General features: G+C 38.7%; 4 protein-coding genes across 6 annotated transcripts; 2 read left to right on the top strand and 2 right to left on the bottom strand.

Annotated features, from left to right (window-relative positions):
* Positions 1 to 25: 25 nt before the first annotated feature.
* On the bottom strand, positions 26 to 4,120 carry LOC136430881 (glutamine amidotransferase-like class 1 domain-containing protein 3, mitochondrial). The gene is made up of 7 exons (XM_066421948.1): positions 3,947 to 4,120; positions 3,309 to 3,361; positions 2,751 to 2,861; positions 2,330 to 2,449; positions 1,999 to 2,091; positions 1,646 to 1,802; positions 26 to 802 (listed from the first exon to the last, which is right to left on the bottom strand). Exons 1-7 carry the CDS (start codon positions 4,037 to 4,039, stop codon positions 680 to 682), a joined length of 750 nt encoding a protein of 249 aa, XP_066278045.1. The 5' UTR covers positions 4,040 to 4,120; the 3' UTR covers positions 26 to 679.
* Positions 4,121 to 4,321: 201 nt separating this feature from the next.
* LOC136430877 (protein O-mannose kinase-like) lies at positions 4,322 to 5,895 on the top strand. The gene is made up of 2 exons (XM_066421942.1): positions 4,322 to 4,712; positions 5,139 to 5,895. The coding sequence occupies exons 1-2, from the start codon at positions 4,365 to 4,367 to the stop codon at positions 5,874 to 5,876; spliced, it is 1,086 nt and encodes a 361-aa protein (XP_066278039.1). The 5' UTR covers positions 4,322 to 4,364; the 3' UTR covers positions 5,877 to 5,895.
* Positions 5,896 to 6,161: 266 nt separating this feature from the next.
* On the bottom strand, positions 6,162 to 13,860 carry LOC136430876 (ELMO domain-containing protein 3-like). Of its 3 annotated transcripts, XM_066421938.1 has the most exons (13): positions 13,802 to 13,860; positions 13,496 to 13,540; positions 13,215 to 13,274; positions 12,725 to 12,785; positions 12,496 to 12,558; positions 12,010 to 12,024; positions 11,210 to 11,298; positions 10,955 to 11,078; positions 10,438 to 10,560; positions 9,988 to 10,118; positions 9,715 to 9,791; positions 9,427 to 9,554; positions 6,162 to 8,695 (listed from the first exon to the last, which is right to left on the bottom strand). In XM_066421938.1, exons 1-13 carry the CDS (start codon positions 13,802 to 13,804, stop codon positions 8,511 to 8,513), a joined length of 1,104 nt encoding a protein of 367 aa, XP_066278035.1. In that variant the 5' UTR covers positions 13,805 to 13,860; the 3' UTR covers positions 6,162 to 8,510. The 3 variants fall into 3 exon arrangements, with proteins under 3 accessions (XP_066278035.1, XP_066278037.1, XP_066278038.1); XM_066421940.1 differs by lacking the exon at positions 12,010 to 12,024; XM_066421941.1 differs by lacking the exon at positions 13,215 to 13,274.
* Positions 13,849 to 16,283, top strand: LOC136430882 (large ribosomal subunit protein mL66-like). Its single transcript, XM_066421949.1, has 5 exons — positions 13,849 to 13,958; positions 14,552 to 14,655; positions 15,121 to 15,198; positions 15,415 to 15,541; positions 15,656 to 16,283. The coding sequence occupies exons 1-5, from the start codon at positions 13,880 to 13,882 to the stop codon at positions 15,817 to 15,819; spliced, it is 552 nt and encodes a 183-aa protein (XP_066278046.1). The 5' UTR covers positions 13,849 to 13,879; the 3' UTR covers positions 15,820 to 16,283.
* The last annotated feature ends 59 nt before the right edge of the window (positions 16,284 to 16,342 follow it).

Genomic DNA, 16,342 nt, shown 5'->3' with positions numbered 1-16,342 from the left:
ATATAAATGGGGAAAAATAAAGATGTTTACAGGATACTTCAATCATTTTATTGTGCCAATGGGGGTGATTGTGAAAACACAGACACATGCTTAAAGATGCTTCAAGGTCTTTTATTTCGTGCTTTCTCAAGGAACGATAAGCAAATTTATAATGCTACCCTAGATTTAAAGTGACTGGGTGATATGTGCTAGCTAGTGGGTTACACCAATAAGATTCAATACACAAATAGATTGAAAGTTGACAAAAAACTGAGCCCAGTGCGGACTTTATAGCTGAAACAGTCCATTTCTCAACATTAGAAGTCTCTACAAGTACAACCATTTCCTATTAGACACACATAAGGGGCACTTCAAATAGTTACTCTTCACAAACTTTCCTGTAAGAAATAGGTATGTCATTCTCATTCTCATGTTTTCCAGAAACCAGTCACATACCCTACTCACTACATTCTGTAGACAGTGGCACTCACTAATTAATACATAGGTTTTACTGGCTATTTTCTCCAAATGGACATCTCAGACTCAGATGGTGTCATTCAATGTTACTAGTTCAGTCTGCTACTTGTGGCTTACATCTAAAAGCTGCACGTCAACATCATGCGCAGGCACAAATAGACACATCTAAGCATGAAGCTTTCCAACATCCTGTACTACATTGTAGACATACTAGCCGCTGCTTTTAAACCATGTCGAGCACCTCCTTCACCATATGTCCTACCCCATCGTAAATCTCATGCAGTTTTGTCTCGCACATGAAGGCCGGTGTCGTGACAATCTTGTTCTCTGTGTCCACATGGACCTCCTGGAGGCAAAGTTAAGGACTGAAATGCAACATTTTTCAGTGTAATAAGTTCTGTACATGTACTAACAAAAAGAACGAAATACATTATTTTCCTACTTAATCATTGTGCAGTATGATCTCAGAGCTAGAGCTAAGAATATACTATACTAATATTTCTTTGTAAATGGGGCATTTTCTTTTAGAAAAAGAATCACCTGGAAAATGTAAATAAGGTAGTCTGACACCCCAAAATGTAAGCAAAACCTTACATTACTGATATCACAATACACTCTTCCATTGATTATGCAATTTGATTCTGATTTGCATTATCACCATTTCATCATATCAAGTAACTCTTAAGCTATCCACATAATGGAAACAAGTATACAGGTTTGGTTGTATATCCCTCTGTGGTTTGACCAGCTGTCGGGTCCCAGGGGAATATTTGACCCAGTTTCGAAACCAACAGGTGGCACCTGTCACAGCATGCCTAGAATGGAAATATAGATAATCCTCATTACTTATGCAAATTCAGTCCCAATTTTGCACTTCATTGTGTACATCTCTGTCTAAGCTACCTGCATATTAAATAACATGAAAATCTGTCGTTCCTTTCTTCAGTTATTCTCCTTGGAAGATTTTTACAAAAACGCCAATGCAGTACCAGTGTCACATACCAGGCGGCCCAAAATCGACCTTGACCTTAGTTCTTCCAACACCTACCCACATACCAAATATCATTACAATCCATCCAAACTTTCTTGAGTTATGCTGACTTTAAGCATCTGGATGCACAAACATACACACACGCAAACACACTCAAAACAATATCTTATCATTTTTCATGGAGATAAAAAAGGATACATTGACATCCCTCCTGATGTGAGTAGCTCCCATCTTCCCCACAGCTCCTGCTGTTCCAGCATACGGCCATCTCCCCCCTTCCTCCTGGTCATTTCCCACAGTCACAGAACAGCCAGGAATCAGCTTGGCTGCCAACACGGGGGCAATACAGCAGAGTCTGGAACAGCAACAATACTTAAATACATGTATGTATATATTCCATAGCATACTGGTACTTGTCTCTAGGTCAACATCAAAAAGTGGAAAATTAATGTGAAATACAAAACCTTAAACTGTTATATATGCAGAGAGATAATGAGCTGTTGTCATTAACAGTATATGGTAATAAACACACAGAAGTGATGAATACTTACCCAATAGGTTTCTTGGCTTCATGAAAAGACTTGATAGTTTTCTCCACTTCAGGGTTAACTTTACAGTCAGGCCCATCAACAGCAAAGGTGCATCTGTACAGGATGCATGGATTTTTCAGTACATCTGTATCATAAAAGACAACTGCAAGACCATCATAAAGCTGAATTACAACTCACAAGATAAGAAGCCTGCCTACCTGCCTACGTGCTCAGGCCAGAAACTGGAAGCAGCATATCTATAATGTCTGCTTGCTATAACCTATCAAACAACACCAAACAACTGGAGGCACATTGTGATAACTTGTCTGCCAAACTTCTATCACATACTTACAGGTTCTTTGCTGCTCCAAATCCTCCTGGGAGAATGACAGCATCATGACCTCCTACATCCAAAGTGGACAGGGCAGCAATCTTCCCTCTGGCAATCCTGGCAGACTCAACCAAGACATTTCTGTACAAGGAGTGAAAACATTATAATAAAAAGATGTGGAATGATACTATCACAGTGTTGGAGGACTAGGGGTCACCAGGGCCAACTGGAAGTCCTGTGCCTGTAAATTTCTCTTAAACTTCACCAGCATAATTCAACTCTTACACAGCAGCAAGAGAAGAATACAGTAAGAGATATCCAATAGTCCAAGTCAGAAGAATTCAGTCATGACAATATTTTATGTTTCTTGCATTGGCTGTCATCATGAATGAAGGAACAACCTGTTGACTGCAAGAAAGAATTCTACTGCTTGTATTCTCACCTCTTCTCATCCGACGGCTCTCCCTTGGTGTGGTTGATGACATGCATCTGGTCCACATCTGGTGCGAAGACGGCCACATCAGCACCTCCCCGACTCAGGTGCACCATCACACTGGCAGGAAGGGGAATAAAGAGCTGTACTACAAATTGTCATTAGCTTTTATTGAATAGAATGTGATATACTAGCGAGGAAGAGGAGGATCAGGTGTGACATATATTAGGCAGTGGAGAAAGGTCTAAATCCTGACATGAATTCCATACTTGATATGCATCAAGTCCTCTACACTTCTTATCAAGCATTGACAGTTGCTGGCTTTTGAAAAGTTTATTGTGATATAGTGTACAAATTACATACACTGTAAATTCATTTTTTCACTTTTGCGCCCTAGGACATAATATCCAGTTAGGGGGCAGGAGTTTTTCATGGTGTTTTGAATCGAGGTTGAAATAGTTCTGTAGTACAGTAGTCATACAATGGAATCATGTATTTTAAGTTTATACTGTCCTGTGAAACACAGGTATCAAGTTACAAGTTGGTTCTGAGAATTATCATACTTACGCAGATGCCTCATGGACCTCACTGCCATCGTATACACCACATCCCGATAAGACCTGAAGGAAGTGCATGCATATGAAGATTACAACAAAACAAACAGAGCAACAACAAAAAGAGCATAGCTATTGACAGGATATCCTATTGACAGGATATCCTGAAAAAAGCCTTTTTGACAGTAATCACTATTCTACAGGATTATCCTCAAGGTTGACAGGATCATGAGGAATTATTTACTAGATTATCAAAGGGACATCCTGTCAATAGTGCAAAAACGTTACTGACAGGAACATCCCGTAAATATTACCAACAGTCTTATTCTCAGAAACAAACTAACAGCATCCAGTAGCATCCAGTCAATAAAGCAAAATCATTCTTATCCTCTCAATAGCCTCGGCCATGTAACTAAATTTATGACCCGGAAGAGACAGCACATTATGATTAACGTCTAGCGGAAAAAGACATTAACACAATGTCATCAACAACAAAAATGAAATACATGTAGTTACAATTTAAACGAATATAATGGCATTGAATCAAAAAGTCACCATGTACTTCAATCATAGTGACCCCACCCACCCATATCAAACATGACAGGTTCACCCTGTAACCTACTACATTATTTTCAGAGAAAGCCAACTTACCACAGCAACTTTGGCGCTTGCTGGGCGAGACATGTGGATGTGGCGCGCAAGAGGAGCCGTTACAAACCGAAGAAGATGAGCGGCAGCGAGCATTTAGCAAGATATGCCGACCTTAATGTGCAAATTTGGTTCAAACCAGCTTTATTTTTTAGGTCAAAGGTGACTGTACAGTAAAAGTAGCACGCAATTCAAAACGTTTCCTGTGGTATTTCGTAGGCCGATAAATTGTCATTGATGACCTTTAAAAACATGAAATTAGTAATTAGATATCATAGATAGAAATAAAACATTAATTGGCATTCAAACCTTATTTTTAGATCTATTTAACGCAAGGTTTGATATAAACAAATAAAGTACTACTTTTTTACTGCAAGATTTTTCAGGTCAGAGGTCACCAGACTTAGCAGACGTCGGATCGATGCATCCTCTAAGTGTTCGAGATGTGGCCAGTCTTCTGATGATTCCGGTGCTTTTCTACTTATTTCTGTGGTTATGGTTGAATTCTGACCCGGACCTGCAACCTGGGCTATTCGACTTTGAAGGGGATGATACGTTGGGACGGGAAAGCCAGGGGAAAGCCAAAGACTCCAACCCGGATGTTGAGGAGCTCGAGGGGCAGTTGGACTTGCTCGGAGAGAGGGGGTTGTGCCCGCCGGAAAGTTTTAGACTTGACACGATGGAAACTTGTATGCCATGGCTTGGGTGCAAAGACATATCTAACGAGGTCACCGTTCAGCACATGCTCGGGCAGGGCGCCGTGAAGCAGGTAACGGTACCCTTACTTTTTCTGCACGTATCGATGTAAAACCCAGGCGAGGTGTGGGTGTACATGTGACTAGATGTAAAACCGTCAAGATTGGCTAGGATGAATTAACGAATACATTTCAATCCCCAGGGCATAACGTTAATTCAATCACAACTTTCCCCTTATTTTAACCTGTTTTGATAGATTTACTGTAAGGGGTTGTTGACTGTGGAAACTACCTCATTAGTTGATGAAAAGAAGGACATTATTGTTTATTGTTTGTTTATTTATTTAACCAGAAATACAGTATCGCAATTATATAATGTCCTTGAGGAAAAGTATTTTTTCAAAGATCACTGCAGGTCAACATACAATGACATGAATTTGATGAAACAGCGGGCAAGTTACATGCTTTCAATAACATATTTTGCCTTCTGCATTTTGTAGGTTTACAAAGCTACCTGGAGAGGCCACACAGTGGCTTACAGTAACCTGACTCAGCAGACTTTCCTCCAGGACTTCCTACATGGTGTAGAGATGCTGAGGAACATGCAACAGACTTCTCACGCCGTGCAGCTGGTTGGATCGTGCCACACAACCCTCCTTACAGAGTATTACAGACTTGGATCTGCAGAAAACATTGAGACCATTTTAGAGAGTGAGGAGTTCAGCAAGTTTAACAATATCCGGATAAGATTAAACATTGCTCTGAGTTACCTTGAAGCAATAAATTTTCTACACAACAGTCCAGTTGGCACACGAGTAATGTGCGACTCAAACGACCTCTTTAAGACCCTATCCCAGTTTCTCATTACGGAGGACATTAAACTTGTCTTAAATGATTTGGATGCCTTACCAGAAGTAAATCCAGAAGCACAGCTTTTTGTTAAGTGTGGAACAAGAGAAATTGTGTCAGATTTTGTTGCACCTGAACAGCTTTGGCCTTTTGAAAATGAGCCATTTGAGGATTCGAGGATGCCTTCATATGATGAAAAAACTGACATTTGGAAAATACCAACTGTTGTTGACTACTTACTGGGAAATGTTGATGGAAGTGATGTTGTCAGATTACACTTGTTCAAAGTGCATCAACAGTGCCAAAACATGGACCCCAAGCAAAGGCCAAGTGCCAAGGTATTATTGGGGGAGTACAAGAGGGTTAGGAATATGCTTTTCCCTCAATAAAAAGCATTGTGTGAATATGTAGCCTTGTACTGTACCATTAAACATGTTAGTGTGCAGTTTAGGACAGTTCTCATGCACATAGGCATATTATTTTAATAATCAACTATGTTAATTATAATGATATGTTAATGTTAGCAAACATACCAGAGGATTCACATTCACAGTCTTAAGTGATACTGCCAGCTATTCAATATGACGAATGAACATTCCAGCCATTGAACCATTGCTGATGTAGTGTAAGTAACTAAATATACATGATGGAGTAAGAGACACAGAGATACATAATAGTGGACATCTACAGATTTATTTTGGAGTACCGGTAGATGTTATTTTGTGTAAAACTTTGGTAGACAAAAATAATGGTTTCTACAGAGACGACTACTATGTAAGCAGCTTCATCATCATACATTCCATCACCCTGTATAGCATCAATTTATGATATAACGTGTGTGCATGGCATTGCACTGTATTTCATATTTTCCAGTCCCTTCATCTTTTCACCAATTACAAATCTCTTACCAAGAAGCTATCCCTGGAAGAGATGCATTTTTTGTGAGTATCAGATACCTTTAGTTTCAGATTGATTGATTACATAACAAGGTTCATCGATCATTGGGTAAAAAGAGTCAACTTCTCTCTATGTTCAAGTTATCATTCAACGTGATGAAAGAAAATCTTTTTGGAATACCAGTACATGTACTGGTATTCTAACTTTTAAAAATAAGTTGAACATTATAAACCGTTTCTTGTATTTGTGCTTTCCAAAGAAATTTTATGATTAGAGCCATGTTAAGTGTAGTCAGTCTTGCCAGGTTTGTGCTTGGTGACATGACACAAGTCACACATTATTGCAGCCTCAGTATCCTTCTATTCTCATACCCTATTTGGAAATACCTACCAGTAGTATCTATGCAACATACAACACTGCCTACAAAAATACATCTATCAACAGACACACATCAAAATCTAGTTCTTTGTTCCCTTATCCATACATATAACTCTTGACTAGGACAAGTATGCATCATAAAGGAAGAGCTGATCTTTAAACTTACAGTTGTTGTTTGGATGTCTAATATGTACTCAGCAACAGCAACCGTCACATTTGGTTGTGCAGATGCTATGATCATGAAGACTGTCTAGATCTTGTCTCTCAGACTTGTACTGTAGATATAAGCATCATGATGGCTTTTCCTATTTCAGACACATTCCTACTACTTTATCTACTATATTATTGTACACACATTTGGTCCATTACAAGTTTATGATCTCTTTACCTGTTAAGTTACCTTAATTGAAAAAAAGTCAATATTGCCACTTAACATTGTGTGGTTCAGTGACATTTACCTCCATGGGCTGTTAACACTTTAAACATCATCTATTGTTTTTGTTCTAAGTCTAACCTTTTTGACTGCAGACTGTGCAGATGGTCTATGTTCTTGTCAACATTACTCTTTTGAAGAAGCACAATCCTATACTTCATGAACTCTGATTGTCTGTGGCATACATACATTAGATTGTATGACACTTTGGGTAAATCTCCACTTTTTAACCGTCATGTTGATATGAACTATTCTATATGAACTATATATTCTATTGACTTGGTCCGCATATATCACAGAATGATGGTCTCTTACAACCTACACTATCCATCTTTCTTACTATTGTTGTATCATCTCTTACTAACATCTAACATATTTGGTTGGATGATAGTAGATACTTATGTACTAGTTGTACAACACTAATGTGGAGACGTTACAGTATCTGCAAGTAATGCACACCAGACTCGTACATCCATCTTGCGTGTGCTAGACCCTCCCCTCAAATATAATGGCATCATATATCATAATCATGAATCGTACAAAACATAAATACATCAGCAGGAATCACTTACCAATATGACAACAATAACCATATAAACCCAAATGAACGTTACCCATAGAAACACTATTTGAAGTACCCACTCGCCTGTATCTATCTTATAATATCATAAGGTACAAAGGTGAGAAAATCACTGCTGTCATTCAATTGAAACCATCCTAAATTATTTGTAGATAAATTTTGGCTGTAGAGAAATATCCTTCCATATCTTTCTGGCAAAACGTTTTATTTCTTGTACAAGGAAGATATACTTTCTTGAACAATAATACCAATGACATTGAACCATTGACAAGAAATAGCACCATTTAAACATTGATCAATTCTGGGATATGTAATAGCTGGGGTTATTTTTGTTGAACATGGGCTTCCTACAGCTTTTTAAATCTTTTCTTTTGAATAAATGTGCCAAGAGTATTTGAAAGCTGTGTAGGAATATAAGCACCTCCCCCCAATCTGGGAATGACAGGACTCTTTCTTTACAACCATTTGCACAATAATATATGTTAGATAAGAAATGAGGTCAAAAAATAAAGACTGTTTTCTTAAATTTTGCTACAGCTGCTGCAGAAATTTATGGTACATTATGAATGGGAATCTTGTTTGAATGTAAACGTTTTAGTTACTGTTATCAAGAAGCCATCTTGAGAAGTTGTGAATCACAAATGCAAAAACATACCAAAACACAAATAAATTTTAACTAAAAAATACAAATTTCAACTAAAAGAATAGAAATATTTACAAAGTAAGTGGGTGTGACTACACCAAATCAACCTCCTCTTCCTCAGGTTCCAGATCACAGACACCCACAAAACTGTCCTTCCCTGCGTTCCCTCCTCTTGGAGAATCCATCTGACCAATGGCATTGGCTCGCTTCTCACTCAGGTAACGTTCCAGCTCTCGGATCACAGCTCGGGGGTTCTTGTTCACATATGTTGTTACGTCTGGAAAATTTAGTCAAGCTTCAGTGTTGGTATCATTTATTACAGTCATACTAAGCTACATAACATAAAGACACTGATATTGTAGCTTTCTCTGGGGTTGGTCTTCATTACAGACAAAGTTTCTATTACATACAAACCTGGCACTGATCTACATTCACATTTACACTGATAGTATTACTGGTGCTGATCCACATTCACACTGATGACCCTACAACCCATGTCCCTGGTGCTGAGTCCAATTCACACTGACCCTACAACCCATGTCCCTGGTGCTGAGTCCAATTCACATTGACCCTACAACTCATGTCCTTGGTGCTGATTCACATTCACACTGACCCTACAAGTTACAACCCATGTCCTTGGTGCTGATTCCAATTCACACTGACCCTACAACCCATGTCCTTGGTGCTGAGTCCAATTCACACTGACCCTACAACCCATGTCCTTGGTGCTGAGTCCAAATTTACACTGACCCTACAACTCATGTCCTTGGTGCTGATTCACATTCACATTGACCCTACAACTCATGTCCTTGGTGCTGATTCACATTCACATTGACCCTACAACTCATGTCCTTGGTGCTGATTCACATTCACACTGACCCTACAACCCATGTCCTTGGTGCTGATTCACATTCACACTGACCCTACAAGCCATGTCCTTGGTGCTGATTCACATTCACAACTATGAGACAATCATTTGTCCCTATCAAAAGGAACTGTAAAAGTCACCTTGAATAACATATCCAGAGTCAGCTATTGTCTTGTGTTGTGACTTCCAGATCTGGTAGAGGTGGTAAAAGGTGGCTACATAGAAGTCATTGATGACTGCAATGATCTGCTGCCTTCTATTACACTCTCTGTGGAACATAGTAATGCAAAAGGGGTTTTTATTTCAGGTCTGGTTAACACCACTATGGCAGGGCCTACAAATAGCCTAGGCTCTCTAAGTAGTAGTTGGGATAAAAAGAATTCAGCCAAAAATGGGTTCAGGAATCTTAGTTCATTAATTTTTCTTACTTGGATAAGTTGCCCTCCCTCAGTGCCTGCAGGGCAATTCTGGTTATGTTGATGGACATCACACAAAAGGGAAAGTTCTGGAATAAACAAAGATGTTCAGTGAGCACATCCACAGACTCAACTACATGTACCTATAACACCTACTTGCATGGGACAGGACAACTAGCCTTTCAGCAACAACTGGACATAAATAACAGAACAGAACTGCTAAAATAAAATGCCAAATGTCACTACAATTGCACTAATTGGCTGGTGTCCTCTGCAGGAGCTTACCTGAGTCTCGTGGAGGGACAGCTTGTAGATATCCCTAGCCAGAGACAAGGTTCTTGGTTCCATGACAAAGTACAGGACCTGCATCAGGCCCAGGAAGCCTGTACCTCGTAGGTCCGTGGCTGGGTCAGATCCTAAAATGAAGTTATAGTCAGTGTGCTGAAAAAGTATCAACACCGCAATGCATGATGCAGTGTTTATCTATTGGTCTAATACATCACAAAATTTCACACAGTAGCAATACTAAGTGTAAAAAGAATAATGATAAGAAGTACAAATAAAATCTTTGAAATGTCCCTATTTCCTGTCTTTGTAGGCTCTATGTTTTGGAAAACAATGAATTTCTCGATCTAAAAAGTATGGCTTAGATCTTGTTATCACATCTACTTATGATGAAGAAAATAGATAGCATGTAATTCTGAGCAGTAACATATACATGTACATGTATATCACCTTGGAATCCAATCTGCTCCCAGTGCCCACCAAATCTGGGGCAGTCTAACTTGGTCCCAGTTAGTCTCTTGTAAACCGTCTGTAGCACACGCATGTGGGTCTCCTCTGTGTTATCAAAGGGGTCTACACAAGGGTAGCAAAAGTGTAATTCAAAATGTTTAGAATCATTTCGTTACATTAACATTAAATGAGTGTCAAAGCACTTTACACTGGAAAGCCTGTGAAATAAATGAAGATGGAAGAGAACCTCAAATAAACAGTTGCCCAGACATGAAAACTTAAGATTCACATTGCATCCTGGGCTAAAAACGTTCAATGTGTACACATTCTAAGAACTTCCAACCATGTCTATGGTATATACCCGGGAAGGCTGTAATAAAAGGGTACCACTGAACATCTATCTGAACTGAGTGAAATAAAGGAGTAGTCTCTGTAGAAAAAAAGGTAATTACACAAAATTAAGTGCTGCACTTTTTAATATGAAGACTGCAACCTGTCCAAAATTATTGTTACTCACAGAGTCCCATGGCAAAAACTAGGTTCCTCTCCTCATGTAGACTGTGCTGTAATCTGGGTGGACCAAACAACCAGTGGCATAGGGCAGAAAACCCTGATCTCGGTACTGAGGGCTTGATCTTCATCTATGTGGACAAGAAACAATGTGCTTCAATGTCTTTATCCTTTAAACAGATATGTGCATTTCAAAAGACTTCCTAATACCATACAAAAGTTATGAAAACATACTACAAAACAGATATGCATTTCTCCTTACCATATATTCACTGAGATCCTTGGTCTGGAAAAAGGCCAGGGCTTCATTGAAAGATATCAGACTGGACTGATTTTGTAAGCTGCCTGTTCCTGAAAAACAGAGCATGGCAAAACAATGTTATATTGCTATATGCAGTAAGGTCTGTTTTAGATTTGTTTTTTGTTGCATTTTGGTTAATCCATCTTGCAACTATAGGCAGAAGAACAAAGCCAAACACTGAAAGTACAGTACAACGGTTTTCATGATTTCTCATGTGCTATGACCACCTTAGGACATAGCTGACCTTGAAACTACATCAATGCCAAAGTTCTGTCACCAAGACTGATTATGGAGGTAGGATGTTATCGCGTTCTTATTTTTCTGTGCGTCAAATTGTGACACAAGTCAGTCCACGAAACAGGATTGTTACTTCGTTAGCAGAAGAAAACATCAGGGAAAGAAGAAAACAACACTCCATGAAAAGATAACAGTATGCAGTGTTAGCCTAATTGTACATGTCTATTCTAGTGCAAGAGTGCAACACACAAAGGACAAACTTGTTACAAAAGATACAAGTGTTACAAGGTGCTAATATCAAATGCTGTGCTATGTGCTAAAGAAGTAAAGCAGTGCATTTTAATCTACAGCTAGCACCATGCCATGATACACACCGCAGCACCACAGCCATGTAATGCACTAAACAGTCAGCCTACATCTGAGAGATCTGACTGCTGTGTCTATCAGGACTACAGCTTGTTACAACAAGGCATATCCTGCTGTGGCACACAGTACTACTCTACTCAACCAAGGGCTTGTGATACCTTCACTCTGGTTTTCTGTAGTACACATCATGCAGAAGTCAGAAGGAAGAGGAATGTTAGTGGTTAGTCATAGCATATTGGTTATTCACTTTAAATGTCACACCCAAAATTGATAATAGTGAAAGTTCTGTCTTAAACATGGTTATCATAAACAAATCCTAAATGTACAGAACATCACATGCCCACTGTATGATTAATAGCAATGAGAATTGAGTTTTCTTTAGTAATGAGTGTCGTAACAGAAGAGTTGTAAAACAAAAATACCCCAGTAGGTGTAACACACACATCTTGTATTCATATGTCATAATAATTCAAACAAATAACATTTCTGTGCCCCAAGGGCAAAAAATACAGTAAAAATAGTAACAATGAAATGAAGTACTTGGACTGGCCCATTGAAAATGATACAGATTAAGACATCACAATACAAGCATTGGAGGGAACGTCAGAATCCAAGTCCCAAGTCTTTGATAAAAGGCTTCTTACCTGGCTGAACTGTTTCCACAGCATCCCACTCCTCCTGGGCCCGCAGGACATCTTCACTCACCTCTGCAAAAACAACCTCAGTCCTTCACTTCAGGAATAACTAAATATCTTCTGTAAAATTAAAGCAATGTTATCTCCTTCATTATTGCTTAACTATGAGACATCCTTGCTGGACTGCGTGATTTCATCTAGTTTTACGAGTAGTTGTTGTTTTTAGAAATGTCCTCACCTTCCTCCTGGACTGGTTTGTTGAAGTCAGTCAAGAGACCATTTGCCTGGAGAACCATCAGCTGAAAAAAACAAAATCACTTTTTTCATACTATTAACTCAATTAAGCTGAAACTTTCTTTTTCAGACCAAAGCGTAACAATTAAAACTGGTAATAACAAATAATAAAATGTTTAAATGTAGAACACAACACAGCATACAATTAGCCCAAGTGTCCAGTGAACTAATTCAACTATGGAGATTATACTACACACCAGACATAAACATTAGCAGTATACACCTGCATTTACTAACAACACAGAGATTTATAGTATAAGCATGCACATGACATGCACAAGCCTGCAAAGCATATAAAGTTTTCACTTGATATATATTATATATATATAAGAGTAAGCGTGTTAGAGATGACTGAAAAGTCTTTTTAGGGCTCAGAGTGATGAATTAGAGGACAGTGCAGCACTGAGCACAAGTTACAGTGTTGTTATACTCACAGGGGACTTCCCAGGGTGAATTGCAGCAGAGCCTGTGAGTGCACCCGGTGCTGGGGCATTCTATATAAACGTGTAGACATATCAGTAGTGTTAACTATGCCTTTATGTCTCTATGGTATATATACTATATTCAGGTACTCTACAGAGATAGGTTAACAACTTTATCAAGAAGGTCAACGATGCTAACGTTACAACAAATTGTAATTAATTGCCTAGCAACAAATTCTGCTGAAACATTTGAAAGTTAAATGACTTGGTGAGTAAAGACAGGTCTTTCTTACCGCAGCTACTGTTTTCTCCACTTCAGTCATCTTCCAAGAGTGTATCTACAATTGTTGCAACAAAACAAACATGTGGTGAATGTTACAAGGATGACACCTGTTAGCATAACTTGAAGCTGGCATGGAACTTGACATCATACTTTGCTTATGCTGAAAGATTACCGCGTTTGTTACCTCACTAGTTGGCAAAAATTCAACTCACGTATTGTGGCATCCTACTCAAACACAAGTTAACGTTAACGTTAGCGTTATTAGCGTTTCTATCGCACATCTAAGGACAAACGGTGATATATCAAAGAAACTCACCATAAAACCGTTTCAAGCTGCAGCCATTTTGAAAACATGCACTGACCTTTCACCTTCCGTGACCCAGAGGTCAGAAACATGGCTGCCGTCGTGGCGAGACGAGCCGTGGTCAGCGTTAGGAAAAGTTTCACCGCAATTTCTGGCGTTCAAGGACAAGGTAAGGGCGCAATGATATACTAGTGTGGAAGATAAACATATGAAGGAAGAGAAAAGGAACGGTTCCAAGTCTTGGGGTACGATATCTAATGTTTAATTGAGAAAAAGTATGAGACACCCCAAAATTTTTGAACCGTCCATGGCCCTCTTCTTTCCGTTCCGTTATCGACCTTCCCAACTATCTCCATCACATTTTCAACGTTCACTAAAATTTCAGGGTTTATAGAGATATTACGATAATTGCATATATCTAAGTAAGTTTACAAAACAAAAACCACTGCTTTTATCTGTCAAGCTGGCTCCTTTTGGGTAGCTTTTTTGGCTTTTGTCGATACACGTATATGTGCTATGTATTATTACAAGGACATTACATGTATATATCCCTGTATAACGTATTTGGTTATTGACGTTACAGGTTCATGTATTTGAAACTAATGAAAATAACAAAACGTGCAGAAAAACTTGAATACGTTTTTCTGTGTTAACTTTGTCCTCATGTCACATAGTTTAACTTACAATGTCATCTGATTTGCCTTAGAGTTAGAAAGAACCATAGAAATAAATGTCAATTTTGTTTTATTGACATGTCCACAGTTCTGCCAGGATGTCTCCAGCTTCCTCATCACTGTCTCAGTACAGACACTCCACACCAGACCTCAGATGATAACACCAATGTTGAAATAGAAGACACAGATATGGTAGAGATTTTACTGTAAAATTTTATTTGCTGTAAAATAAGTATCATTATGGAAAAAAGTGACAGTCATTAGATATGTTGCTAATTAAGCAGATTAAATGTTTTGTTGCTAACTGTATGTAGCCAGCTTCAGTCAAATTGCCTGAGTTAAGCAATGAGCAGACAAAATTAAGATTTACTCTGTTCAGGAGATTGTTTTACCTGTTGAAGTATAACCTTAAACACTCTACAGGAAAAATACAGTACCAACATATGTTGACACACAGGAGTTAGGCCAAGGATGTTCATTTGTATGCAAGAGCACTTTTTTTTGCTTATAAGTTAGATGAAAGAGCCAAATATGTGTGTTGATAATCAGGTAAAACATTTTTAGAGCATGGCAGACACTAATATGTACATGTCTATGTAGTTGAGAAAGTAGTAGTAGATGTGCAGTACATTTTGTTAAACTGTTCTGTTCTTCCAGCCTCAAAGAAGGATGGAGGACCCGTACAAGGAAGAAGTCAAGAGGTGTATCCTGTGTAATGTTGAGCTCTCATACAAGGTTAGTTTTCTTGTTGTATTAAACTATTATCTATGAAATTACAATATGCTGATCAAACTTATCTACATGTTTTGGGTGCTGGTAGGACATGTTTTCTCTGTGAAAACAACAACAGATGTGAAAAAGAAAGAAAGAATTAAATATTCAAAGCAGGAAAATTGCTCTACAAACTCTGTAGGTGTTTAACATGTTGTGCCCTCTCTTTCCACCCCCCAGAACCCCCAGCTTCTGTCCCAGTTTCTGTCTCCATACACGGGGCGCATCTATGGCCGCCACATCACAGGCCTGTGTGACAAGAAACAGGAGGAGGTGGAGAGGCAAATCAGGAATGCTCAGCACCTTGGTGAGGATCTTATATATCTGTAGTATTTTCTCACATCTTATACTGTAACTTCCCATACACACCAGTGATATAAATGAGGGGAATGTGTTTTACTGTTTCTTTTGTTTCTTCCAGGTTTCCTCCCTGTGATGCACAAAGACCCCATCTACTGGAAAGATCCCAAGATTTTCTCTGCCCCAGCTTTACAAGACACGGGGGTTGCAAACATGAGGGACGATTCGGTGGACCTTCCACTCAAGGATCTGCCCAAGAAGTTTAAGTGGAAAAGAAATAATTAACTGTTTTTTTGTGTGTGCGTAGAAGTGAAAAGTTCATGATAAAGTATAGATGCGAGTACTCCATTAAAAGAAAAGTTATCTTGGATCTTGATACAACCCTACTTCAACATAACTACATGTAGTTTTGTTTACTTTCCTTGCTAACGGTACTAGTTGTAACATGGGGTATGTACCTTGTTGAGGTAGTTCAAAGTAAATCAGCCAGGAGGTGGTTCTGTGCAGTTTTGTTGCTTACATAGCCCCACGACTTGCTTTGAAGTGCTCTTGACATCCATTAGCCTAGTGCAAACACGCCTACTTGTTGTTTTAGCGTCATGTAACGTTAAGTTAATAGTTTACCAAAAAGTATTTCTTTAACTATAGTTGGCACCAAAGAGCAAGAAACTGGTTATCTGTAAACACAACTGCGATAATTCAAGTTTTTAAAATCAGAAAGTCAGAAAATAAAACATTCATTGCATGTATTGTAGGTTTGTTTCAATTATTGAGTTCAAAGTACATGGTCCTAATCAAACAGTCTTGT

The sequence above is a fragment of the Branchiostoma lanceolatum genome, chromosome 3, assembly GCF_035083965.1.
Source record: "Branchiostoma lanceolatum isolate klBraLanc5 chromosome 3, klBraLanc5.hap2, whole genome shotgun sequence".
Taxonomy (NCBI): Eukaryota; Metazoa; Chordata; class Leptocardii; order Amphioxiformes; family Branchiostomatidae; genus Branchiostoma; species Branchiostoma lanceolatum.
Note: the sequence above shows the minus strand (reverse complement) of the source record. Positions and strands in the feature narration are given on the sequence as shown.

Bases quoted from the DNA above. Each gene is read 5' to 3' on its own strand.
- LOC136430881 (XM_066421948.1), bottom strand. From the start codon at position 4,039: ATGCTCGCTGCCGCTCATCTTCTTCGGTTTGTAACGGCTCCTCTTGCG. The intron at 2,092-2,329 runs GTAAGTATGTGA...CATCCTGTACAG, and splicing joins TTTGGAGCAGCAAAGAACCT to ATGCACCTTTGCTGTTGATG. The intron at 803-1,645 runs GTATCCTTTTTT...CTTTGCCTCCAG, and splicing joins ACATCAGGAGGGATGTCAAT to GAGGTCCATGTGGACACAGA.
- LOC136430882 (XM_066421949.1), top strand. From the start codon at position 13,880: ATGGCTGCCGTCGTGGCGAGACGAGCCGTGGTCAGCGTTAGGAAAAGT. The intron at 14,656-15,120 runs GTAGAGATTTTA...CTGTTCTTCCAG, and splicing joins AAATAGAAGACACAGATATG to CCTCAAAGAAGGATGGAGGA. The intron at 15,542-15,655 runs GTGAGGATCTTA...TGTTTCTTCCAG, and splicing joins CAGGAATGCTCAGCACCTTG to GTTTCCTCCCTGTGATGCAC.
- LOC136430876 (XM_066421938.1), bottom strand. The intron at 12,559-12,724 runs GTGAGGACATTT...TTGTTTTTGCAG, and splicing joins CAAACCAGTCCAGGAGGAAG to AGGTGAGTGAAGATGTCCTG. The intron at 8,696-9,426 runs GTGACTTTTACA...TAAATTTTCCAG, and splicing joins CTCTGGATATGTTATTCAAG to ACGTAACAACATATGTGAAC.
- LOC136430877 (XM_066421942.1), top strand. From the start codon at position 4,365: ATGCATCCTCTAAGTGTTCGAGATGTGGCCAGTCTTCTGATGATTCCG. The intron at 4,713-5,138 runs GTAACGGTACCC...TGCATTTTGTAG, and splicing joins GGCAGGGCGCCGTGAAGCAG to GTTTACAAAGCTACCTGGAG.